Source organism: Nicotiana tabacum, chromosome 16 (assembly GCF_000715075.1).
Source record: "Nicotiana tabacum cultivar K326 chromosome 16, ASM71507v2, whole genome shotgun sequence".
Lineage (NCBI taxonomy): Eukaryota > Viridiplantae > Streptophyta > Magnoliopsida > Solanales > Solanaceae > Nicotiana > Nicotiana tabacum.
The window spans coordinates 71,231,720-71,258,443 of NC_134095.1; the positions used below are offsets into that span (position 1 = coordinate 71,231,720).

General features: G+C 37.0%; 2 protein-coding genes and 1 long non-coding RNA gene across 3 annotated transcripts; all 3 read left to right on the plus strand.

Annotated features, from left to right (window-relative positions):
- Positions 1–4,354: 4,354 nt before the first annotated feature.
- On the plus strand, positions 4,355–17,162 carry LOC107789875 (origin of replication complex subunit 2-like). The gene is made up of 7 exons (XM_016611747.2): positions 4,355–4,654; positions 6,898–7,045; positions 13,582–13,688; positions 13,801–13,933; positions 14,651–14,942; positions 16,217–16,444; positions 16,561–17,162. Exons 2-7 carry the CDS (start codon positions 6,917–6,919, stop codon positions 16,755–16,757), a joined length of 1,086 nt encoding a protein of 361 aa, XP_016467233.1. The 5' UTR covers positions 4,355–4,654; positions 6,898–6,916; the 3' UTR covers positions 16,758–17,162.
- Positions 17,163–18,200: 1,038 nt separating this feature from the next.
- Positions 18,201–20,178, plus strand: LOC142170704 (uncharacterized). The gene is made up of 4 exons (XR_012700090.1): positions 18,201–18,340; positions 18,563–18,625; positions 19,408–19,468; positions 19,978–20,178. It is a non-coding gene; the product is annotated as an uncharacterized LOC142170704 (long non-coding RNA).
- A 2,291-nt stretch (positions 20,179–22,469) lies between these two features.
- On the plus strand, positions 22,470–25,090 carry LOC107789874 (putative receptor-like protein kinase At1g11050). Its single transcript, XM_016611746.2, has one exon. It carries the CDS (start codon positions 22,486–22,488, stop codon positions 24,343–24,345), a length of 1,860 nt encoding a protein of 619 aa, XP_016467232.2. The 5' UTR covers positions 22,470–22,485; the 3' UTR covers positions 24,346–25,090.
- Positions 25,091–26,724: the final 1,634 nt, after the last annotated feature.

A 26,724-nucleotide genomic window follows, 5' to 3' on the forward strand; every position in this document is an offset into this window, starting at 1 on the left:
CATCAAAATCCTAAATAACAAATTAGCTATTCATAATAGTATGCAAAACCACAATACTAGAATTCATAACCAATAATGAAAGTAGGAAGAAGAAAGTGCGAAACTCATAGAAGAATTCTCCGTCTTGCTCCTAGTGTGTTATTGACTCCTTAGGTCAAATCCCCTCTCAAAAACGCCATCCCCTCTTAGACATGCTTAGGGAATATTTATAAGTTAGGGTTGAAATCCTTGAGTCCAAATCTGGGTCGGAGTATTTTAATTCGCGCACTTTTGATCATCGTGTTATAGACCTCGTGAGGCCAGGCTTATAGCGCGGTCAGCCTGGCTACGGAGCTGGCTACGTCTGGCCTGTAGCGCGGTCAAGCTGGCTATGCTTGGTCTGTAGCACGGTTTGGGTACTTGGTATTTTTGTGCATTTTCTTCCTCTTTTTGTGCAACCTTCACTCATCTTTGTCTTCGATGCTCCTACACATAAAACAACATAATTTAGCTCAAACGTTGCCAAATATGAAATATCGATGCATGATCTCTTGTAATACTTCTTTGAGTATCTCTTCTTCTATTTATCTTAGTAGGCGTTTGGACATAAAATCATAAAATTCGAAAAAATGGTGAAAAAGTTTTTCAAGTGAAAATGGTATTTGAAATTTAGAGTTGTGTTTTGACATAAATTTCAGTTTGAGTTGTATTTGAAGTTTTGTGAGTCATTTGAGTGAAAATTTTGAAAAACAGCTTTTTGCAGTTTTTCAAATTTTCGAAAATTTCCAAAATGTATTTTCAAGTGAAAATTGAAAATTTTATGAACAAACGCTGATTTCGAAAAAATGGAAAAAAAAAATGGAAAAATCTTCCATCAAATTTTATGTCCATACGGGCACTTATTCTGATGTGCCTTTCTCCATGAACTTGATGCTAGGTAGGTTAAAATTTCTATCAAGAAGCTCTGCCAACCATCGGAACCTCACTCCGAGGTGTATAGATTTGTCACACTTCCAGATATAGACAGAAAATTAAGTGCACGTGTGACACTTGACAACTTGCTCACGATCTTGCATGCCAAGTTAACCTAAAATATTACACTTAAGATCGTTAAGAAAATGGTAGATAAGAAAAGACAAGAGAAATTTGCCAAAGGAAACTTTTTATTGTAGAGAACTTGATTGTTTTACTTACAACAACAACAACAACAACAACAACAACCCAGTATAACCCCACTTGTGGGGTCTGGGGAGGGTAGTGTGTACGCAGACCTTACCCCTACCTTAGGGTAGAGAGGCTGTTTCCAATAGACCCTCAGCATCCTTCCCTCCAAGAACTCCCCACCTTGCTCTTGGAGTGACTCGAACTCACAACCTCTTGGTTGGAAGTGGAGGGTGCTTACTATCAGAGCAACCCACCTTGTCACGATTGTTTTACTTAGTGATTTACAAATGAATGCCCCCTATTTATACTAGTCACCTAGGGGTTAGTATGTAAATAATAATTGTTCCACGAGTTCTTCCATATTTACAAATAAGTACACCTTCTAGAAATTTTTATATGACTAGAATATCCTAAGGCTTTCTAAAGAGTATTCCTACCAAATCCATATATCCAAAGCTTTCCCAAGAAAACTCTCCCTATTTCTAGAATATTCCACCAAGAGCTAGTCTCTAACTTATGTAACCCTTACACATAGCAAGTATATGTGCCAAATGGATCCTATATGGCATGATGACATGGTGGATCATCACACTCTCCCCAACCCATTTATGCGCCGCCCTCGGCACAAAGCATTGACAAGTATGCGCGCACCTTGCCTTAGCATCGCTGGAGATCTTTGTCCATTAGCCATGATGTCCTATAAAGCGATTCACCTTCCCATGTCACAAGGTACTGGTCACATTTCTTCTTGCACCATATTTTACTTTGGACAGTTAGCAATGATGACCTCGATCCTCCGCCCATCGGATGCCTCTCCTTGCTCTTCGCCTGAATCTCCCCTGACTCGACCAAGTCTATTTGGTTGCCCTCCGTGGTCCCAGCCTTGCTATCAAGCTTGACCCTTCTGCTTGGTGCATCATCTAAGTCCGATAATGTGCCATCACTTTGTAATTCACCATTCTCTTTAACTACGCCTGCCTACTTTTCTTGTTGCCGCCATGCTCCCTTTGAATGGCACTAAGATATGCCTTGAAATCATCCATTGCCAGCTTAGATTCTATCCGCATTCCCATTATGCATGCGGTCTCTCTTGTGTCATCCTTGTGTGCCTGCGCAAAGTTTCCGACTATTGCTGCAAGCTTCCCCAACTCTGGAATTCCCTCGCCCGATGCGGCCCTTTACAAAAGTAGCATGCTCCATTAGGCACGCACTCACCACTATTTCCCTTGTCATTGCCCTTGCACCCATGCCCGTTATGGGATGTCCCCCAACATTGCCCTCGTGTGCCTCAGCTATGACTTTCCCCTTGTCCTTGTCATGATCTCATCCACCCCACTCGGAGTTGTCCTCTTTGGACTTGGAAGACTCCATCTTGAAATCAACAAGTGAATCAACTACCGCTATGGCCTCGTCCACGTTGGCTACTTGATGTCTTCTTAACTCCTGCTTTGCCCAATTTTGAAACCCATCCATGAAGTAGAAGAGGGAATCCTCCTCGGAAAATGTCGGGATTTGCAACATCAAGGTAGTGAACTCGCGCACATACTCCCGAGGGGTGGCCGTCTGTCGAAGCTCCCTTAGCTTCCTCCTAGCCTCATACACCACATTCATCGGGTATAATTGCTTCTTCAACTCCTTCTTGAACTGCTCCCGTGTCTCAATCTTGCATAACCCTTTCTCCATGTCGAGACACATCTGATGCCGCCACAATGTGGCAATCTTTGAGAGGTACAACACAACAATGTTGATTTTAGCCTAATCATCCCACACTTTGCTGTGATTGAAGTAGTTCTCCAAGTGCCAAAGGAAGTTCTCCACTTCTTGTGCGTACGAACACCTTTGAACATTGGTGTCTTGGGAGCCTCGATATCATTCTCCCTCATCACAACAATATTGCCGGCTCCCTCGGTCACACTAGCATCAACCTGCTCCTCGAGTGACTCTATCTTTACCTTCATAGCATCGATAGTACTCAATGCCTCCATGATTCTGCACTCCAAGGAAGTGATGATTTGCCTTAGCTTCATCTTAGTTTGTGTACGTCTCTCCAAGTTATTTCGGATACTCTCAATCTCCTCAAGAGTGTGCCCCTTAAGAACGCTAAGGGTGACCTCCACCTTCCCCAAACGTTGGCCAAAGACCTCCACAACGTCCATCCCCATGTTCATCTTTATCACCCACTCCATCAACGCTCGCCTCAGTTGCGGATGGTTCTTGGGATGTAAGCCCTTCGTTTGACAAAACCTCGGGCGACACCTTTTGGCTTTGTTGGTGGTATTCCTCTTTTTGTTACGACCCTTCTTACCAACAATGTCCTGGATGACGTTGGCTTGGGTGTTGGCATCGTTAATTTCTCTGTCGCTCGCCATTTCCTTAGTTGCAACATTTTCTTTGATACCATGTTGTCATGTCCTTAAACTAAGCGCACGTGCGGCACTTGACAACTTGTTCACAATTTTTCTATGCCAAATCAGTCTAAAATACTACACTTAAGATCGTTAAAGGAATGTTATATAAGAAAAGACAAGAGAAATTTGTCAAAGGAAACTTTTTATTGTAAAGAACTTGATTGTTTTACTTGATGATTTACAAATGAATGCTCCCTATTTATACTAGTCACATAGGGGCTAGTATGTAAATAATAATTGTTCCATTCCGCAAGTCCTTTCATATTTACAAATAAGTACACTCTCTAGATTTTTCTACATGACTAGAATATTGCAAGGCTTTCCAAAAGAGTCTTCCTACCAAATCCATAAATATCTAGAACTTTCCCAAGGAAACTCTCCATAGTTCTAGAATATTCTACTAAGAGGTAGTCTCTAACTTATGTAATCCTTACACATGACAAGTGTATGTGCTAAATGGATTCTATGTGGCATGATGACATGGTGAATCATCACACTGAGCTGTTTCTTTTACATGATTTTCACTTAATCTTTTTCTCCTTGTGTTTTATTTGATGTTGTAATGACTATTGTTCCACCATTGTGAAAATGGATTTATGTACTCAAATTTGTCAAAAGTATTGTTCCACCCTAAATTACAATAGCTAAACAAAAATACTAGTTATCTCAACTTAAGAGAAAGTATTAAAGAGAAACAAAATAGCTATACTAAAGAAATCTAAATATATATACTTACACCAAATAAGAAGAAAAAGTAATAAAGAGAAAAGAAAAATAAAAGAAAATAAATAGCTATTGTGATTTAGCCCTTAAAAGTGCAGCCGCAACTCTTTTCTTCTTCACACTAAACTACAGTCATTCACCATTTTTTACATTCATCTTCTCCACCCTTCAAAAACTACCATAGAAGTCTTCTTCCGTGTTCTCAATCATAATTCATAATAGTCACAGAACTTCAAAGAACTCTAGAGATTTGTTCAGGTTTACTATTTGAGGTATCATCCGAGGTTTACCGTCAAAGCTCCGGTTTTGGTCGTCGCTGTTTATTCTCAGTTCGATCATTGAGTTACAGAAGTTTTAGGGTTCATATACACCTATAAAAGGTCCATTTCTATCAACATATTAACCTTTATTTCTTTTCCAGTTCGTTGAAGTTATTAATTTTGTCCTTAAGTATATACTGATTTTGGTGTTTATGCAAGTCATGGTGAGTTGCTTACTGATTTTCTATATTAAAATTAGTCTTTTATGATTTTGGGTGTGGAATCCTTCACTACATGATGGAAATCCGAGTGTTAACCGATATCAGTGGGGATGCTAAGATTGAAACGAGGACAATTAATAAGTTGTAGCTGTGAGGTTTACAGTATATGTGGGTGGAATTTGTTTGGTGAAATATTTAGTAGTATTAAATCCCTAAAGTCGCAGATGTTTCATGGCTTTAAGTCAATGGTCTTTGGTTGAATTCATAAGCCACATGTTTAGTTGTTCGTTTAAGTTAGTTACTTCGCTACTTTGTTTTTTTCTGTTTTAAGAAGGTTTGAGTTATTGCTGTAAGAATTAAGATGGGGTGATAGCATCAAAAATTTCCTTTGTGTAAAAATGGGCTAGTGATGGATTGCTAATAATGAGCCATTAGCTGATTTGGTTAAGCATTAGTTTAAGATACTAAAACTTGTTTTTTTACAAGTATTTTAAATTGTGTGAGAATTGATAATATCATTTAGTAGTTGTTCCATGGGCTTAAGATATATGTGGCAGTTGGAAAAGTAAGGAAAATTGGTGCCTTTTTATTGCTTTACATTTTTCATGAGTTTTCTGTTTTGGTATGACTTTATTCTATATTTTTAAAAGAAAAATCTGTTGATTGATGATATATTTGCAATGAATTTGTTGAACATGTGTTAAAAGCATGATTAGCCTTTTTGCCTTCCTAGGATAGGGGTAAAGTCTGTGTACACACTATTCTTCCCATACCCTAGTGGAACAAGCGACCCCCAACTGGTACCTTAGGCCTCGACTCTTCTTCCCTATGGTGTCTGACGTGACTGCCTGGAAGAAGATATTTGTGTTTATGCTAGTGAGAAATTATAGTGGGTATAGGAGATGAAAACGAGTGCTTCAATGGTGTTTATGAGGTTGCATTTTCATGGCTGTAAGGGTATAAAAATGGTGTCTTGGGAGTAGTTAGGACTGGTTTGTGTGAAGAAGAAAAGCTAAGTCATTCATGGAGAGCTATGGAGGAAGCTGCTTATGAAGACCCTTTTGATTGCGAGCTGCTTTATTTTTCCGTTGCTGCTGCTATAGTTCTGTGTAGAGAAGATGGTGAGTATTAAGTGAGGAGGAAGAGTGTATACTCTATGCTTTGAGGAAAGCTGCGGCTGCTCAAAACTTTAGCTGCTAGGATTTCCTAATTATTTCTTGCCCTCTCTGTCTATTCGCCCGTTGTTGAAATAAATTTTCAGTGTGTAAAACCTGCTTTTTTCATTATTAGAATAGATCTCATTTTGAATTTGAGGATTTCCAAGAGATCCTTTGAAGATTTAAGGTTTTAATTTCGGAATTCATGGATAATATTTTCCCACTTGAGCCGATTTTTTTTTGGTTGAGATTTTAGAAATACTGACTTTCCCGAAAAAAACAACAATTCAGATTCAAGAGCTTAGGAATGAATGACAATCTTGAATTTTTATGCATAGCAATAGGACTACCTTTACAAACTCTAGAATAAGAAGTATATAGAAGGAGAAGAGGATGAAATCAAACTCACCACTGCACGTTCGAGTACTTGGCTGAGAACAAACAACCACTGTTCTTTTTCTTCACCATCAATGTTCAGTTCTATGCGAATAAATACCCTAATGATGTTTTCCATTTATGCGGTGTTGGACCAACTATGGGCTTGGGCCTCGTTTTTTTTGCAACTTACTTGATTGCTTTCTTTCCTTTGCTTCCTTTTTTCTTTGCTTTTGAGATTTTTTTCATGGTACAACTTATTTAAAATTATTATCATAAATAATATCAGTTTTGGTTTATTTCAAAATACAGATTTATTTATAGCTAAAAGCATATTTCATAATTTTTAAAAATAAATACTCACCACAAATTAAGGGACCAGTATCTCTTTAGTAAATGTGGAAGAGAAATTAGGGATTGTGGTTTTTATTTTATGATTCAAAGAAAAGGTATCTGAATGAGAAAGAAGAGTGAAAAAGAAAAATAATCAGAAAGAAGATTGTGACGAGTTTAGTACCAACTTCCAAAAGGTTTTGATAAAACTTTGGAATTCAAAAACACACTTCTCTGAGATTGTGCTTGTTAACTGATTAGAGTCTTAGTGTTTCAGGTTCTCTAAATCGGAGGAAATGGATGCAAATGAGATTGAGGAAGAGGAGTTTGGGTTCTCAAGAAACTATTTTCTTGCTAAAGAAGTGGGCTCTTCACGCAAAAAGTCAGCTCGGAAGCTCTCTGAAATCGATCTTGTGGACGAAGAGGTCTGTGTTTGCCTTCTGATATCTCATGTGTTTATATTATTAGTTGCTAAATTTCAACCAAAGGTGGATTGTGAAGTACCGTTGCTCCCAGACAGGATTGCAACCTTATGTAGGGATACTTCTTTTCAGAAATTGTTTAATTGTATATATGTCTCGAATTGAGTTCACTTACTGCTGAAACATTGCATTTACACCTAAATTATAGCGCACAGGACTAGTGACCAAAGTATATGCATTTTTACCTTTTATCTTTAAGGGGTTACAGAAAGATGTTTAGCGGTTGAATTGACATTGTGTTTTTGGGGTTTTTGATAGACTCCATCTGATTGTTTCTTCTGTGATTTACTGTGGTTTGCAAATTTGGAAAATGTCTTTTGGTTGTTTGATAGACTGCCATTTGGATTGTTTCTTTTGTCATCTCCAAATAGTTAAAATTCCAAATCAATCATCTATTGTTGACTATTATTATATGTTACGGAGACTCTTCTTTTATAGTAAGTATATTGTATAGTTTACTTCCAGGCAAATTATACAATATAGTTTTTCTTGAGCTGAGGGTCTATCGAAAATAGTCTCTCCACCTCTCACAATGTAGGGATAATGTCTGCATACACCCACTCTCTCCAGACTCCACTCGTGGGAACACACTAGATATGTTGTTGTTGACTTTCGGGCAAAATGAGAAGAAATGGAGAAAAATAGTATTCCTTCATTTTTTCCTCGAATACCTTAGCTAGAACAAAAGCTGATTGTATGGCTCGTATAAGTGAATTGTTATTACATGATGTAATTTGAGAAAATTTTGTCCCATTTGTCCTATCCACTTTATTTTAGTCAATTCCATTTTAGCTAAAAGTACAATAGTAGTGGGGCACATCATCAAAAAAAAATAATAGTAGTGGGGCAATTTATTTTTTATTTTTCACTATAACACATAATTTTCAACAACATACCCAGTGTGATCCCACTGGCGGGGTTTGAGGAGGGTGGGGAGTATGCAGACCTTACCCCAGCCTCGTGTGAGGTAGAGAGGCATAACACATAATTTTCAAGATAACAAATATAAATAGTTATTTGTCGAGTTCAGGGACAATGAGAAACTCCAAATCCAACAAATAATGAAAAGGTATTCAAGATATTTTCTTAAGATTGAAAACATACTAGTCCCCGTTAGAATTGTTTGCTTTCACATATTTGCAAGGATTTGAATTATAGAATCCTCAATACATAAATTTTTTAACATTTGAATGAAGCTAATAAATAACAATTACACAGAAAAATTGAAACTGAATTATTGCGAAACGTGTAAGAGATACTGATAGGAACCTTTACATGCAAATGGCCAGTTGTGTGTACAAATACATAAATGTAAAACCTTTTGCATCTGATTTGAGCCTTAGGAAATTCAGAGGTTAAACCCTGTGAGAAAGCACGGGAGAAAATATTATTATTTTAACAATGATACAATGAACCCTATATATATTACATATTCTACTCTTACTACATATGTTACTAAGACATATTCTATACCTACTACATATGGGACTAGTATATATTCTACTCCTACTGCATATGAGACTAAGATTATTTACACATAACTATCTAACACTCCCCCTCAAGCCGGTGCATATAAATCATATGTACCGAGCTTGTTACATATGTAACTAATACGAGAATCAGTGAGGGACTTGGTGGTGAAAAGATCTGCAAGCCGATCATTCGACTTCGCTACGAGTCATGCCAAACTCCTGGATAACTATGCTGAACTTACCAAACCACACTCGAGGAGACTGCTCTAGACCACAAAGTGACCGGCGCAAGTGACATACAAGGCCACTAGACTCCCCCTGAGCAACAAAACCAGGTGGTTGCTGATAAACATAAAGTGCATTGTTCACGATGGAAAAAATTGTTGTCAGTAGAATTTGTTGTAAATTTATATGGGTAGGCTCAGAATCACTGGACGAGTAGTTGTCCTGAAGAAGTTTTGTCAAAAAGTGACAGGAATGACTCATATGTGCCGGAAAAGTAACTGTAGTTCGTCGGAACCCCAGTTCTGGCGGAGCGTGGAGGCGCGCGAGTGACTTTTTGCCAGACCGATTGACTGGGGTTTTGTCTCCTGACTTTTCTTAAAAAGATGGTAGTGTTGGTTTTCGCACAACATTTATTGATGAGGAGATAACGCAAATCAATCTTGAGTCGTCAACCGGAAAAATGCACAGTGACTGAAATTTCTGTTCCGATGAGACTGGAATTTCTGGGGTTTGGTCGCACAAAGGTTTTAGATTTGATGGTGGTACGGGTATATGCACAGTATCACTGTAGCAGTGATGAACCCTAGGAACAAGATGAAGTTGCTGAAAAATTGCACGGCGATGAGATCTTTCTTCCCGGATGTCGTTAGAAGCTCTGATACCATGTGAAAAAACACGGGAGAAAATATTACTATTTTAACTATGATACAATGAGTCCTATATATATATACACATATTCTACTCCTACTACGTATGAGACTAGGACATATTCTACTCCTACTACGTATGAGACTAGGACATATTCTACTCCTACTACATATGAGACTAGGATATATTCTACTCCTACTACATATGGGACTAGGATTATTTACACATAACTATCTAACAAACCCAATGTTCAAAAACGAGAGCAAAATGAATAGAAACCCAGGTTAAAGGTAAAAGGAAGCATTCCTATCCCGTAATCACATAACTATACAATGTTGTCAGTTGACAATGTTGTAGCCTTTTATCTTTTGAAACAAAGAAATCCAAAAATAAAACACCCAGACTAATAGTAATCTTTCACGTTACTTTTTTGATCGATAACAATCCTTACACATTAAGTTACCACTCAGAATTCTCTGTTTTCCCTGTCATTGAGGTAGCTTCAGGTAAACTATGTAGAAAGAAAAATATAGTATTTGGCCGGTCAAGTGCTTTTAAAAAAAATTGATAAAGATTATCCAAAAGATGAAAGTAGCAGAAATGAGGATGTTGAAATGGATGTGCGGGCATACTAGGCTGGATAAAATTAGGGACGAAGATATTCGGGAGAAGGTGGGGGTGGCTCTCGTGGACGACAAGATGCGGGAAGCAAGACTTGAATGGTTAAGGCACGTGCAGAGGAGAAGCCTAGATGCCTCGGTTAGGAGGTGTGAGCGGTTGACTTTGGCGGGTATGAGAAGAGGTAGAGTGTGGCCTAAGAAGTATTGGGTAGAGTTGATTAGGCAGGACATGTTGCGACTTTAGATTTCCGAGGACATGATCCTTGATAGGAAGGTGTGGAGGTCGAGCACTAGGGTTGAAAATTAGGAGGTAGTTGAGCTTTTTTCTTCTTCTTCTTCACTATTTTCTGTTTTTCATAGTATCGTACCATTATTACTGGTTATTGTTATTGTTTTTCCATCTAATTTCTCTTACGATGCTGATATTATTTTTCTGGCTTCTGTTGCTGTTATGAATCTATTGTCCTTTTTCGTCTTCTTGAGCCGAGGGTCTATCAGAAACAACCTTTACTCCTCCGGGGTAGGGATAAGGTCTGCGTACTCACTACCCTCCCTAGACCCCACTTGTGGAATTTTACCGGGTTGTTGTTGTCGCAGAAGCCAGTACCAAGACAGTACTGGTGCATAATACTAGGACCTTGCTGGGTATGAACCCTTTAAAACTGTAAGAATTCCAAAAACTGTAGCAGTACATTAATTACATCTATTTTTAAACTTGAAACATTCTCTTCCTTACCCTCAAAACATCTTATGTTCCTCTCGAGCCAAGTACTCCACATTATCCATAAAGGTTATCCAGGCCTTCTTCTTTTCCTTGCTCGCTCTGCATATGCCAACTGCTCAAAGTCGTTCACTGTTTCACCCTCTTTTTTACATAAATAACACCAGCCACAAAAGTTAATACCTCTTCTCTGCTAGTTTTCTTGCGTAAGACATGCCTCATGTGCTGCCACCCAACTGAAACAAACTACTTTGGTTGGTGCTTTTTGTCTTGTACCCCATTTTCCATGGCCAGTCATTATAGTGGGAAGCCATGTTTTTTACAACTGATAGCTCGAGCTGACAGAAAAGCTGACATCCCTGCTGCCGCTCCATCTCAAAAAATCATTCTGAGAATCTATTGGTGAAACATTCCGAGTCATTTCCAGCAATCTGTTTATGCTTTCAGTATCCCAATCGTTGAAATTTCTCCTAAACTGAAAGATACAGGTGCTGCTGTCCCAACAGTCTGCTATGCTAGCATCTTTGTTCATCACTAGACTATATAAATCAGGAAAAGAATCAGGTAATGTATCATCCACAAGCCACCTGTCTTGCCAAACTTCAAATCTTCTTCCATCTCCGACACTTGGTCTGGTGTCTGCTTGGAATTCCTCCCACGTATTATTGATATGTTTCCACATTGCAGTGCCATGGGGAGATACTATGTGAGTTGTTCCCCATAATTCTGGAACCCATCTTTAGCCTTGCTGACCTCCTTGCAGTGCTCTTTCTTTATGTCATTTCATCTCCATAGCCATCTGTAAAGCAAACTTTTATTATGGAGCCTGATGTTCCTAACACCCAAACTACCTCCCTCCTTGCCAGTGTTTAAAAAAGCGTCCGCTTCCTCGCTTTAAGCGAGAAGGTGCACGCTTCATATGGGTGAAGCGACTCAGGTATAAAAAAGCGACCGCTTCCCACTAAAAAGCGAGAAGCGATCAAGCGATGCGAAGGAAGCGATCGCTTCTATGTTTTAAAACAGACCCAGTCCTATTTTATTAAAAACGAAATCAGTTGTGTCTTTTATTAAACGAACAGCAACAGTAGCGACTAGGGTTTTAAGGCAGAGCATCTGATAGCATCGACTAGGGTTTTAAGGCAGAGCATCTGATAGCATCGACTAGGGTTCTTCTTCTTCTTCAAGTTCAAGTCTTCAACTAGGGTTCTTCTTCTTCTTCTTCTTCTTCTTCTGTTTAAACGTCCAAATAGTAGCGAAATGTTGGCAAATTTTTTTTTACCTTCGGTGCTTTCTCAGAATTGATGCCATTCCTTGGGTTCTTCTTTCTCTGCCCAGTTTTTAATAGAGAATTACTGCCCTTCCTCTAATTTTTATATCCTTTATTTTTAGTTCTTATTTTATTTTAATTTAATTACTGCCCACTATATATTTTAATTTTATTTTTTTAAAATTCCGCTTCACTTCAAAAAAGCGAGCGCTTCGCTTCTCGCTTTAAGCGAAATGGGGTTGTCGTTTTTCCTCGCTTCACGCTCTTCACAACACTGCTCCTTGCAAATTCTGATCTTTTCTACTTTATCAAATGGAACTTCCTGTAAGGAGATTACCTTCCAATAAAATATTGCATCTGATCCTGTTTATATGCCCTTCCACCTTGGTTGGGATAGGTACCAATGACATTAAATAAGTCGGAATTCCATCAAGCTATTAATCAACGCCAATCTTCCACTAAAGGAAAAATATTGTCTTTTCCTTGAACATAATCTCTTCTCGCATTTTTTTTTCATTTACTCCTTCCTGTATACTGTTATCTCTATATTCTTCTCCTAGAGGTAGTCCCAAACAAGAGGTTGGAAAATTTTCTAAACTGCTCTTCCTTAGATTTATATGGAGTCCAGATAGTTCAAAAGCAATAACCATACCCTTCAGATGTAAAATCTGCTCCTTATCTGTATCTCAGGAACTTAAAATGTCATCAGCATACAATAGGGAGCCAGTTAAGTGATGGCTTGATGCAGATAAAGAGCAGTTAAGTGATTACCACAATTACCAGTAATTTCCACCCCTTTCCGCCAGTTAAGTGACACTGCTTTAGATATCATTCTGCTGAGACTTTCCATCACCATAATAAAAAGGTATGGTGACAAAGAATCACCCTATCTCAATCCACTTTGGGGAGGGAATAAAAACCAACTGGGAATCTATTCATTAAAATCGAGAATTTGTCAGTTGTCACACAATTTCGTCAATTTCATCCACCTACTCAAACTAAAGGGAAAATTCATTAGTAACTCAAAATGATCCAATAAAAAGGAACTTTGGACACTAAACGCTCTCTTCAAAGGATGAGCATAAGTTCAGCTTAACAGCTCCGAATACGCACAAGTATGTGCTGTGAACCACCTTCTGGATTTATCAGTAAGCAAAGAGGTTCGACAAAATTTATGATTTTTGTAATTAAGGAGAAAATAAGAGCTGACTTTTCATTTGATGCATTCCAAGAAGTGCATAAGGTATATTTACCAAAGAGATGAACTACTTCACGATGCAAGCCGTGACCATTCATGTGATAAAGCTATCAAGGAAATCCGTACTTGACCATTTAACAAAGGCAAGAAAGATGGAATCAACAAAGGGCTAGTGGACAATACCTTCAAAGATGAGGGATGATATGCATTTTCCATATTAAGCTGCCCCTTATACATGTTTTAATCTTTCCTGACCAATGCATAATGGATAAAGTTCCAGTTATGATTCTTCTTACTGAGAGTCCACAATGATGATTGTTGCATGCAGGAATTAAGAGAGGTGGCAACTAATATTGAGCCCAAACATGAGAAAGAAGTAAATGATTTGATCAATAGGTACAAAAGTTTGTATTCAGAATGGCTTTTCGTGCTAAGGTCAGTGTCCACGATATGCTTCTTGGATAAGTTTTTTATTTGCCTTGTATTCATTTGCCATCAAATGTAAACCTGGAAGGTTTTCCTTTCCAATCCTTTATTACTCTGATAGGTGTGGTTTTGCACTTTTGATGTATGGCTTTGGATCAAAGAAAGCTTTAATTGAAGATTTTGCCACAAGATCTTTAACTGAGTATTCTGTTGTTGTCGTCAATGGGTATCTCCAGTCAATAAATCTTAAACAGGTATTCACCCTATCATTTTCCTGTTCAAAAGTGCTGCTTGCTTGATACCTTTGTTTTAGAAAATAATTTTGGTTTAGAAAGTCTCAAAATCAGCATCTTCCATTTTGCAAATTTTCTGAAAAACAAAGTTTAGGCCCGTATTTTAGGGTTAGACAGATTACTACAAGAACACTGATCATGACAGGAGCTTTTGCTCATGGAGCTATGTTGTTTGGTTGCAAGCTTCCTACTTTAGTGCATCACATGCTCACTGACATGGATTTTTAAGTTAGCAGTAACAATTTTTGAAGTTTAGATGTTATCTGGTATATATCAAGGTAATCCCACTGGATTTTATGAGAGGGCAATAACTGAAGATATCACACTGGCAGGCACAATAAGATGGTTATGCCCAGACTTTAGTCTTAAAATGATTGAAATAGATTATTAGAGGTTGAAAATAAAGCTAAATGTTCCTTTTACTTGGTGTTATGGAAGCTATCAATAACTTAAAAACACAAATACTTTTTGAGTTCATTTGATTCCTGGTGCCTATAGTAATTTCCTTTTTTTAATTTAATATATTTCTTACTATCAACAATTATTACAGTTATTAGCACCCCCTCTTTTATGATATTATATGATAAGATCCGTGTGAAATGCACGATACCCGCGTTACTGGCACAAAATCATTCTAGTAACACTAAGAGATCTGCTATCATTGATCTTTTATTGCAGGTGGTGATAACACTAGCTGAGCTCCTTTGGGATCAACTAAAATTGCGACAAAAGACAACATCAAGAAATCTGTCTAAAAGCCAACAACCATTTAACCCCAGATCCATGGATGAGCTTCTTGCTTTTCTAGACAAACCAGATCTAGAAGATGAGTGTTTTGTTTGCATTGTTGTTCATAACATTGATGGTCCAGGGTTGCGTGATTCTGACAGCCAACACTGTCTTGCAAGTATTGCTGCTTGTTCTCATGTCCGTATGGTTGCTTCCATTGACCATGTCAATGCTCCTCTTTGTAAGTGTTTTCTGCAAACGCGTGTGTGAGCATGTATATGACATGTGCATAATAGATAGGGATGACAAGAGGCACGGGTGTAGTGCGGGTTCTGTCTTAACTTGCAAAACTTCAACCCGCCCGCTCCGCCCCACATAGCATTTTCATCCACGTCCACCCGCCCCGCACCCACACCCGCGTCGCCCCGCTTAATTTTTTCTTCTTTATTTTTCAGTTTATTTCTTTTTGATCTTTTGATTTTGGAATTTTCCGTCTCAAGTAAGGATTTAAGGTGGGTGCAACCGTAAACTGTTTTACTAGGTTTCTTTTTTCTTTTTCGGGCAATAGGCGAGAAGAAAAAAATAGCTAATAGGTTTTAAAGAACTATCACATGCTACTCACCATGTCTCAATTCCTCTGAATTTTTAGTATTTCCATTTGAGATGTTTAAAAATATATGACATTACTCTATCATTAACTTCTAAACAAGTAATTCACTATTTCAGTTATAGTGATAAAATGCATAAATCAAAACCACTGACAAACATAAGTGATGAATTAAAGACACACAATTAATCAACATCAATGATGAGAATTGAGAGCTAACAACTACTAAAATGGCCAACAAAAGAATGTGCTAAAGTTTGCAAGTGAAGAAGCAGAAGGATGAGAAAGCTGATATTAATACTTACCCCCCCAAAAAATAGCTGATATATTAATCATGAGTGTGCAAATATGATATTGGGATTATATAGTACAACACTTGACTGTTGTAAGCATCAAAGCTCTTCTGTCAAGCCAGAGTCATTATTGCATGATTGCATCATCAGTATATGTTTCTAGCTTGGCCAAACCCGCACCAACAGCGGGGTCAATGCCCCGCAACCGCAAAAACTTTTTATTTTTATTTTTTTATAAATCAACCGCACAGGCCCAAACCCACACCACCCCGCACCCACACTGCCCCGTTGCCATCCCCAATAACAAAGGATGTCTAGAGGTGTAAGGGATTGTTTTGTGAAGTCTGTTTTCCGTAGCTTGCATGTATTGTGCCTTTTACTAATTTTACCTGTTTTAAGAATTACCAAGTATTGCTGCCTTTTGCTAATTGCTGCTTGACTGTAAATATATAGCACCTTAACTGTACCATCTGATGCTGAAATGTCAAGTTCTGGTCATTCCTTAGTATCTCTCTCAACACCTAGAACTCGAACTCTTATAGGAGTATTTATTATGTGCATGGCACATTGAAAAAAGTCTGATTTTTACTACGTTGGCTATGTCATATATATCAGTGTGGGACAAGAAGATGGTTCATACACAGTTTAACTGGTATTGGTCCCATGTTCCTACTTTTGCTCCATACAAGGTTGAAGCAATGTTTTTCCCTTTCATTCTCGCTCATGGGGGCACTGCTCAAAGTGTGAAGACAGCTTCAATTGTCTTACAGAGTCTGACACCAAATGCTCAAAATGTTTTTAAAGTTCTTGCGGAGCATCAATTGGCGCACTCTGATGAAGAAGGCAAGTTCTTTCATACGTTGGTCTCCCCATTTCTATTTCCGTTTCCATGTATGTTGAATGCAATTAGATCTATCTGCTATTAATCATTCATTCAAGTTGGACATTGTTCTTCTCAGGGATGCCAATCAATAATCTGTACACTACATGCCGAGAACGTTTCCTGGTGAGTAGTCAAGTTACTTTGAATTCACATCTGACAGAATTTAAGGACCATGAGTTGATCAAAACCAAAAGAAATTCGGATGGTCAAGATTGCTTGTATATTCCTCTTACAAATGAAGCCCTTCAGAAACTTATCGCAGAGATCATTTAATAGAGTTTCTATACGAGAGGGGAAATTACTAATTGGCAAGTTCTAGGCAGATGCATCTTTATGTATGGGAAAAATTTCATGTGCAGAAAAGTGCATCTACTCACTGCTTGTTAGTAAGTAGTACTAGCCTGGTTCTCCGCTGGCTGTCACATTGACATGTTAGGATATCTGTTAGTATGGAAAACCTATCAAGCATATTAAAGAGGGAGCAAGCTACAGAGTTCTCCTGGTTTCAGTTGTTTTACTAGATCCTCTTTTGTAAATGTTGTAACAGTAGTAATTTCTGTTAACCATCTTCTTATTTGAAGATTCAGCTTTGTAAAAAGGCCAATTACTTTGAATATAGTCTGCGTCTGAACATACTTGAAGCACTGTTTGATGTTTTATAGATTCTTGCTTCTTTAATTATCCAAGTAACTAAGGGTGAGACCTAGTGTTCAACGAAGTGGTTGAAACCATGGCATATCAGGGTTTAAATTCTAACATAGATAAAATACATTTGGTATTTACCTGTTCTGAGAAGAATTAACTGTTTGAGCCATAACATTGTCTGGGAGTAAAATGGGTATTACCTGCTCTAAAGAATGTTGGTAAAATGTACGTATTCAAACAGAATTCTAGGAAAGAAACTAGCTGGCTAATGTTTTTTCCTTTGTTGCTAGTATCCTCATAGATAAAATGATACAGATTATACCATGTGAATGAAATGTACGTTATTCTTTCAAGATGACTTAAATATTTCAAAAAAATTATTCAACAAACAAGAAAGTTCATCCCAAAAGTTATTGGATATTACGTAATAGTTTAAACTAACTAAGGTTATAACTTATATCTGTGTTAAATTATTGCGACTAAGTAATTAAATGCTTATTCCATAAGATTTATGCTCCTTCATGGCTTCATGCAATTGAGAATGGTACAAATTGTTAAATGAAAATAGAATATCATGCATGTTGATGTAAAATGCAACCAATTAAAGAATTGTTTGTGAGACGTGATAGTTTAGCGACTTTAATTTTCCTTGTGTTGGATGTTATATATGACATTGACATGCATGGTTTATTTTCTTTGGAGTGTTTAAATCTTCCTTAGTTTAAAACATTCTTCGGGCAGGCATGCATGTCTGCCTTGCTCAACAACAGATTACACTCTTCTCCCTCCCCACCTTGTAATTGCAAAACTTTGTTCCAGATTACAAGTAGGATAGCTACTACTTTCCGTCTTTTTTTTTTGTGTAAATAATCCATCATCGCTTGAACATTGTGTAATACCCTATATTTAATAAGGATGTATTGGTCATTAGCAAATAATAATAATAATAATAATAATAATAACTAAAAGAAAAAAAAAGAGGGAGCAAATTACTGAAATAAAATAACTCAAAAAAAAAAAACAAATAAGTAAAAGCAAAAAGGGCCGAAGCCCATTTTGTCAAAACAAAAGAAAGGGCAAACCTTTGGTTGCTGCTACGTTGAAGCAGAAGCAGAAGCTTCAGTTTTGCCGAGAAAACAAAATTTCAAGAGGAAGAAGAAGAAGGGTGGAACCAAATCTTGAGAAATCTTAAATACGCACTGATTTTACGAGTAATATTCGAATTTTTCATCTGGGTTCTTTTCTTCTGGTAATTCTTTTTATCTCAGTTCATATATTTGAAGGGTTTCACAAGGTATAAGAAATTAAATACCAATAAGAACTATTCTGGGCAAATTAAGATCCAAACATGAACCCCGATGATTGGGTCTAAAATAGCTATGAATTAGCCTAAATAAGGAAATTAACATGAGATCGATATTATGTAATTATAGATTGATTGGAGGAATTTGTACGAGTTGCTTGAGGTGAAGCAGCTGTGTTTCGGCACGAGTACTGTGAGTAGTAATCTTACGCAATTTGTGTTTTCATAATTTGCATGATTTACTTATGATTTTTAATATGAATATGTTACTGATTATTTTGGGTTGCATGTGGGACAAGTCTTTTACTCGATATGATACCGAATTAGTTATTTGAGAAAATTACTGTTGCTTTAAATATTTTCGTTGTCACTAGATCTGTTTGACCGTTTCTTGAATTTACTGTTATCGAAAGGAAATTACATGATTTGATAAATACCGAAATGCCCTGTATTGTTTTAAATTATTTTCTATGAGTATATGCGGATTACAGAGACAAGTATAAATGGGAGTAGACATTGAAGGATCTTGTAGCTAACGACGGGTTCGTTAGACCTGGTGCACCTTGTATTTACCGATTACAGAGTACAACTATAGCCCTCGCTAGTGGGAAGGTAGAACTAGCATACTGTTACCGATTTCCCTCGAGTAGGGACTACCGTTATATTGGACTTCTTGCGAAGAAGTCCACAGTTATACTGATTACATGATTCGTTCATTGAAACCTCCCAAAATGTGAATATTGATATTATACAGTGGTTACCGAGCTTATTACTGAATTGTTAATTATATTTTACTACAAGAAAAGCGTGATAAGACTGAAAATTATTTATTGTTTCTGAAAGGGCATTTTTATGTTGTTTTCTGTTTGATATACTAGCATGTTTTCTGACTTGTCCCCAAATTTAAAAACGGATGTGGTTAAGTGTTATTACTCACTGAGCTAGCGATTCATTCCCCGCTAATTTTTTTTACAGAGACAATAGTTGACGCAGGCGAGGATCTCGTTAATTAGAGCGCACAGGTTGAGAATTCTTGGTGAGCCTCGCACTTGTTCGCGTGGGCGGAGATTTTTATTAATTGTTATGGTCTTTTCTTTGAATTCTTAGAATCGCTCCATGGTCATTCTTTTAGTGTCATGAGTATTATTTTGCTATTAGCCTTATGTTGAGTATCATTCTTTCTTATCAAAGTCAGAGATAAATTAGTATTTCTGGTTGTTAGTGGGTTGATTAGTAATGGTGAAGACTATTTTGGTTAATTGATAAGTTGTCGATTGTTGAATTGCTATTAGGATGTTTGGTTGCTGATTTGAGACAAGGAAAATTTTTGGGATAGTCTAAAAACAGGGGAAACTATGTCTGATTTTCTATAAAATTACCGATGAGACTTACTTGGGAGCACTTGCTCCTAAGCGCCGGTCACAATCCTAAATTGGGTCGTGACACATTGGCGAATCAGCCCTATACATACATAGGGGGAATAATTGTTTATATGATTTTTGCTGGTTTGTCTTTAAAGTTGTTTGGTCTGTGATGTGATTGCAGAGGATGGAGTCGTCGTTCGACAAATGAATGCTATATTATCTTGCAGCTATTTCGCTTGCCTCAGAGTTTTCCAATTGCTCTTTTCACTGGCCTCTACAGTTCAAAATTTTGTATACATGATAATACAGCATTTATTTTCTACTCTAGCTATACATTTGAGGAGCAAAGTGCAACACTAAATGTTGGTTTTTCCAATTCCTACCCAAGGAGTACTATTTATATTAGAATTTTTACCTCCTATAGCAAAGGTTAACACCTTATTTATTTTAAATAAATACCATTTAAAAAAATTATATTTTATAGATACCTTTTAAGTAATGTTTATAGCAAAATATCTAATTTTGGTTACCTCCTACCTCTAAGCCACTAAATATGCTATTCAGTTACACTATTTTTTTTCTCTCTCTACTTTGATCCATGTCATTCTCTTCCCCCATTCCCTGAAAACACGACTGAGAGCTCCGCTCGCCGATCTCACAACCAACGACCCCTTCTACTTCTTCCACACACCCTAGACCATGAGAACCCCAAAAACCAGCAGCATCCAACGCCCCTAAGCAGCCGCCGCCAGTCCACTGGATGCTCACCGCCGCCAGCTATCAGTCGCCGAAAAATCCAAGAGCCAGCGACCCCCCAGAACCTCTAAGCCTGAGCCACCCAAACTCCTTCTCCTCTTCACTCCCAAGCCTCCAGCCATCCACCCTCTTCCACCAACAACACCAGTGGCCAGAACACCCCGTCTCCAGCCACAACAACCAACCGCTTCCCACCCCAAAAAAACCCTGTCACACGCCTCGACATAACAAACGCCAAAACAGGGCAAGAACCCCATTAACGACCAACACAAATAGCTAGTACAAGATTCGTAAAGTTTACGTTGCAACGCCGTTTCAAACGACAGTCTAGGTCCAAAAGCAATGTGACTTGACTCAATCATACCCAAAAACCTCCTCTCCGTTTCAATGTATTTTCAATGTATCACGTTGTATTTTCATGTATTTTATTGTATTCATTGTCTTTTTTTCCATTGTAATTCAATGTATCTCGCTATATTCCATGTATTTCATTGTCTTTTTTTCATTGTATTTCAATGTGTCCCGTTGTATTTTATGTATTTCATTGTAGTCACTGTCTCGCTATATGTCATGAATGTATTCATATGTTTTTTTAATTAATATAATTTATGTATTCAGATGTATTATATAATTTCTCTGAAGATTGCTATGTTTTTTGGGGTATTTTTCGGTTGAGAATCTTTTTTATACAAGGAAATATAAAATCTATGTGTTATAATTGAGTTTGCTGAGTTATATTAGGAGTCTATTATGTTAATTGATTCACTTTCCGTTTAAAAACAGTGTAATCCCCTGTTTCATGCCGTGAATACAGTCGAATACAATAATCTGTCCAACTGTAATCTCATGTTTCACCCCATGAATATTGTTGAATACACTCGAATACAATAACTGATTAGCTAGACTTCCCTGATTCACGCCTATTTTTTGCTACTGTATTCATGAATACAATAGCTTAAATACATCTAATACAGCTTATAACAACATAAAACGTATCTACAATCCGTAATATAGAAAATGGTATATATAGATAGCTAATTACCACTAAAAGATAGTGCTTTATGAAAATTTCTCATTTATATTTAGAGCTTCTTACACTTTTAGCCCCATCAAAAATTATTTACATTTAGTAGCCGAAAAAATATATACAATTTGTATAATTTTTGTATATAATATATAAAATGTATATATACAAAAAAAAAAATTAGCTGTTATTTTAAGAGTAGCTATACAGTGTCATTTTCCCTGCTATCTATTATTTAGTCCTTGTTGGGAATATGAGGTAAACAAATGATTATGTGAATCTGGAATATAAGTAGAAATACCACAACTAACCAAGACTTACATTATTAGATTTCCAAATTTCACATATTTAAATGTTTTCTTGTTAATACGGGTTGATTTGTTGAGGATGGACCTCTTCTATATGTGATATGTCTACAGCTTCATTATTGAATAAACGAGATCAAGAAGTTGGCATTACGCATGAAAGTAACTATTAATACGAGTAACATTAAAATAAAATAAAAAAGAAAAAAAAAGAAAGAGAGAGAGAGTAAAGATTAAACGAGGGAATCAAATTAGTTATACTTAAAATAAAGAAAGCATACCTGAGTTGATATGCAAACATCGAAAAGACTAAAGTAATTAAAATTGCAAAGAGATATTAGTCAAACTTCCAGATCTAGTTATGTTATTTATTACGTAATTCGATCGGGCTTCCCCTTAATCTAGAACTAGAACAGAGAGAAGCACTAGTGACATTTTCTTGACTATGACCAAATCAAAATCAAGATTAAAAGTCCACCTAAAACTCTTTCACTTAAAACGTGCAAAATTGACCACATGAGCCAACCATTTTTGATCTCCTTTACTATATAACCCAAACTATAATTGGATAAAGGAACTCTTTGAGACAAATAAATATATAGCCATGAAACTCAACTCCAAATTTCTCTCTTACATGCTCTTCTTCATCTCATTTTCTTTTCCTTTCTCCTATGCTTTGAATTCTTCTTCATGTCCAATCAACTTTGATTACATAGAAACCTGTAAATGGGACACTTCTTTATGCACAGAAATGTCTTTAGAAAAGAGCTGTTGCCAAACTCTCCGTAGTCTCTTTGGAATAGGACTCGCTCAACACCTCAAAGAAACATCCATGTTTTATCTCCCAAACGAAAATGTTGTCGTTTCGTGCGTTTCAGACTTCAAAGCCAAGCTTTCTTCCATGTCCATTTCTCAATCTTTTGTCTCTCAATGCATGAATGAGACTAATGAATTCATCGTTAAGCCTTCGAGTTGTGGAGGGATTGTCACAATCAAAGATTGGATGGAAAAAGTTGGTCCGAATAGCCTACTTGACTCATCTTGTACTGGTGATCTTGGAGGGCTTACTAGGTGCAGTTTGTGTGTTGATGCTGGTTTGAAGATAAACAGTTATTTAGTATCATTGAATCCGAATTCGACTACGACTAATAGGTGCTTCTATTTCACTGTCCTTTATGCTGCTGCTATGGTTAATGAATTTGGACCTAAGGATCCAAGAACTGCTAGTTGTGTTCTTGCTTTGCCTTTGGCTAACAAGGCAAGGGGATCGCGCAATCTTAGTAGAGACACTCTGTTAAAATTGGTTTTCGGGTTTTTGGGTGCTTTCTTTGGGATTTTGGGTGCTATAAGTATTACTATTATTTACAAAAAATGGGATAAAAAGAGAACGCAAGATGCATTGCATCAAGGGTATGTGACTAGTGTTAGATCCCAAATTTTGCCTAACACTGGTGCTAAATGGTTTCAAGTAGGAGAGCTTGAACAAGCCACAAATGGATTCTCCCAAAGGAATATGATAGGCCAAGGAGGAAGTGGAACTGTCTATAAAGGGACCCTTTCTGATGGTACATTAATTGCTGTGAAGAAAATTATTGATATGGATTGTAAGGGTGATGAGGAGTTTATTAATGAAGCAGAGATTATAAGCAAGATTAGGCATAGAAATCTTCTTCCTTTAAGAGGTTTTTGTGTCACAAGTGATAATTTGAATGGCAAAGGGAGATATTTGGTGTATGATTTCATGCCAAATGGTAGCTTAGATGATCATCTATTCAATGCTGGAATGAAACGATTATCTTGGCCTCAACGAAAGAACATAATTATCGATGTGGCTAAAGGGCTTGCTTATTTGCATTATGGAATCAAACCTTCAATTTACCATCGCGATATAAAAGCCACGAATATACTCGTGGACATGGATATGAAGGCAAGAGTTGCAGATTTCGGATTAGCTAAGCAAAGCAAAGAAGGACAAACTCATCTTACAACAAGGGTGGCTGGCACATATGGATATCTAGCACCTGAATATGCGCTATATGGGCAGTTGACAGAGAAGAGCGATGTTTATAGCTTTGGCATCGTGATCCTCGAGATCATGAGTGGAAGGAGGGTTCTTGATGCGTCGAATTCTTCTGCATTGTTGATCACTGATTGGGCATGGACAATGGTCAAATCAAGAAATGCAGAAGGTGTTTTCGACGTGTCAATAAGGGAGGAAGGGCCAAAGAGAGTAATGGAGAGATTTGTTCATGTTGGTATACTTTGTGCTCATGTTATGGTAGCTCTAAGACCAACAATTGAAGATGCTTTGAAAATGCTTGAGGGTGACATTGACATTCCAAGATTACCTGATAGGCCACTGCCCCTTGGCTTTCAGTCATTTGAATCATATTCCTTACATAGTTATAGATTCAGAGATAGTTCAATTAGCAGCAGCAGTAACAGCTTATCAATACATACATAGAAAACTTATTTTTGACCGTATTGCTACCATGTGACCAGGAGGTCACGGTTCAAGCCGTGGAAACAGCCTCTTGCAGAAATGTAGTATAATGTTGCATACAATACACCTTTATGATCCGTCCCTTTCTCGGACCATACGCATAGGGGAGCTTAGTGCACCGGCCTGTCCTTTATTGACGCAAGGAAAGTTCAATTGTAAGGGCTTTTGAAAGGTCAGAAAAATTGCACATATGCCAGACACAAGTTAAAAAATCAATTTTGCCCTTTTCTTGTCTTGGTCTTATTTTGACCTTTTCTTCCCCTCAATCCTCTTGTTTACTAGAATTATTTTCTTGTAAAAATTTGTACACAAATTAAAGCTAGAAAGGATTTGGTGGGCATTCTTTTGTGGGTTTCGTCTGCAAATAAGGTATTTAATCAGCGTTTGTGAAATTGAGAACAAAATTCCAACTTAAACTTGGAACTACCAGTTTTGTCCGCCGAACAATAATAACCACCCAGTATTATCCCACAAGTGGGGTATGAGGATGATAGGTGTACGCAACTTTACCCTTACCCTGGAGGGCAGAGAGACTGTTTCCGATATACCCTCCGCCAAATATTATCAATATTAGCCAAACGCTACCCATATTAGCCAATTAGCTATTTGTAGCAACAACAAAAAAGATAAATTTTTGCTTTCTTTTGAGTCAGTGTTATTGGAATATATTGGGTATATCTTAAGGAGTTTGAATCTTAGTTTTGGAATGATTTGACGGAGTTTTGGGGTGGTTTGATTGTTTGAATTGATAATTCGAAGTAGAAACTATGGAAAAAGATGAAGTGTATCACACTTTATATCATTTGTGTATCACATATGTATTGTATTTGTATCAAATGTGTATAATATGTATATCCATGTATACTTGTGTGTGAAATACATGTGTAGTAGAAGAATTTTTTAAACTCGATTTTAACTATGAATTTTGATACCAAACCAGTCCGAATCACCTCAAATCTTGTAAATTTCCTTATCTATATATTTTCAACGAATTCCAACGATACACATTGAAACAAATCTTTTTTTGCCTAATTTATTTTAATATTGTATATCTTGATAATGAATACGGACTCCAAACTAGTCTAGTTCATCTTCAAACTTCCTTACATTTTGTATATTGTTTAATCTATATGATTTCAACGAACCGCAGCAATAGCCATGTTACACCCTACACATAAAATAAAGTTGGAAAGTGTGGGTCAAGGTTTGAAGCTAGGAGGTACACGTTTCGTAAGCATGTGACAAGTGTCCCATCGGGCACTGTGATCGCGGAGGGACGACCCATTTTGCATGTAGACCCGACGGAGTCTCCTATGCACCCTCAGTCATATATATATCATGTACTTGATCAAGAAACTTTCTTCTCTACATTTATCAGCGTATCATTTTCGTTCTTTAGAATAGACACCTCCATTTTAAGATTTATGTCCAACTTTGGGGTTTCTTGCTCTCCTTTCATATATGTTATCCCTGGTAATAAAATTTCTTTAATTACCAATAAATTGAAGTTTTGTGAAATAGATGGTTGTAGATGATTGCAAAGAATAAATTTCATTTTAACTTTGGCTTAAAGCACTAATTACAATGGGTGTAGGCAACGCATAATCCATCCTTTGAAGAATAGAGACCAAGAAATAGAACACATAAACTCCATCTAACTTCATTAGAATGTATATTTGGATAGATTAAATTTGGATAGAACATATTAATAGATCTAATTTTTTTTATTTTTTAACCCGTTTAAATTTGAATTTTTTTTATTAATTACTATACGGGGGGGAGGGGGGGGGGAATGGGAGAGGAGATTACAAGTCGGGAAAAAAGCTACCGTGAAGTTGAGGTCAGACAAGTTTAGATGGTAATTTATGTATTTTTCCTTTAAGTTTCTTTACTTTAATTCAACTTACAGGGCTGCTTATCGGGCGAATCAGGGCTGCTTATCGGGCGAATCAGTTGGACATTTACACTTAACAATTTGACTTATCAGTTATCAATTTTTAAATGTGCTGGACATTTACACTTAACAATTTGACTTATCAATTATCAATTTTTAAATGTGCTAATCTACTAGTCAACTGATAAAATATCAGTTTATTCGATATCAGTTTAGAGGTTATCAGCCGGTTATCGATCAAATAAATATTACAAGCAGGTGAAGACTAGTCCAGTCATCACTTATGAAACAAAAACAAAGATCAAAGACTAGCTTTTTAATGTCACAAATCTATTGGTTGAGTTTTAACTTAGGCCAGGTTGATGTACATTCTTCCCCTTGCATATAAAGCAAAGAAGTTAAACACCAGAAAATTATCTGAAAGCCAAAAGACCAACGTATTCATA

Coding starts and splice junctions, on each gene's coding strand:
- LOC107789875 (XM_016611747.2), top strand. CDS start 6,917: ATGGATGCAAATGAGATTGAGGAAGAGGAGTTTGGGTTCTCAAGAAAC. Junction 7,046..13,581: donor TCGATCTTGTGGACGAAGAG/GTCTGTGTTTGC, acceptor TGTTGCATGCAG/GAATTAAGAGAGGTGGCAAC. Junction 13,934..14,650: donor AGTCAATAAATCTTAAACAG/GTATTCACCCTA, acceptor CTTTTATTGCAG/GTGGTGATAACACTAGCTGA.
- LOC107789874 (XM_016611746.2), top strand. CDS start 22,486: ATGAAACTCAACTCCAAATTTCTCTCTTACATGCTCTTCTTCATCTCA.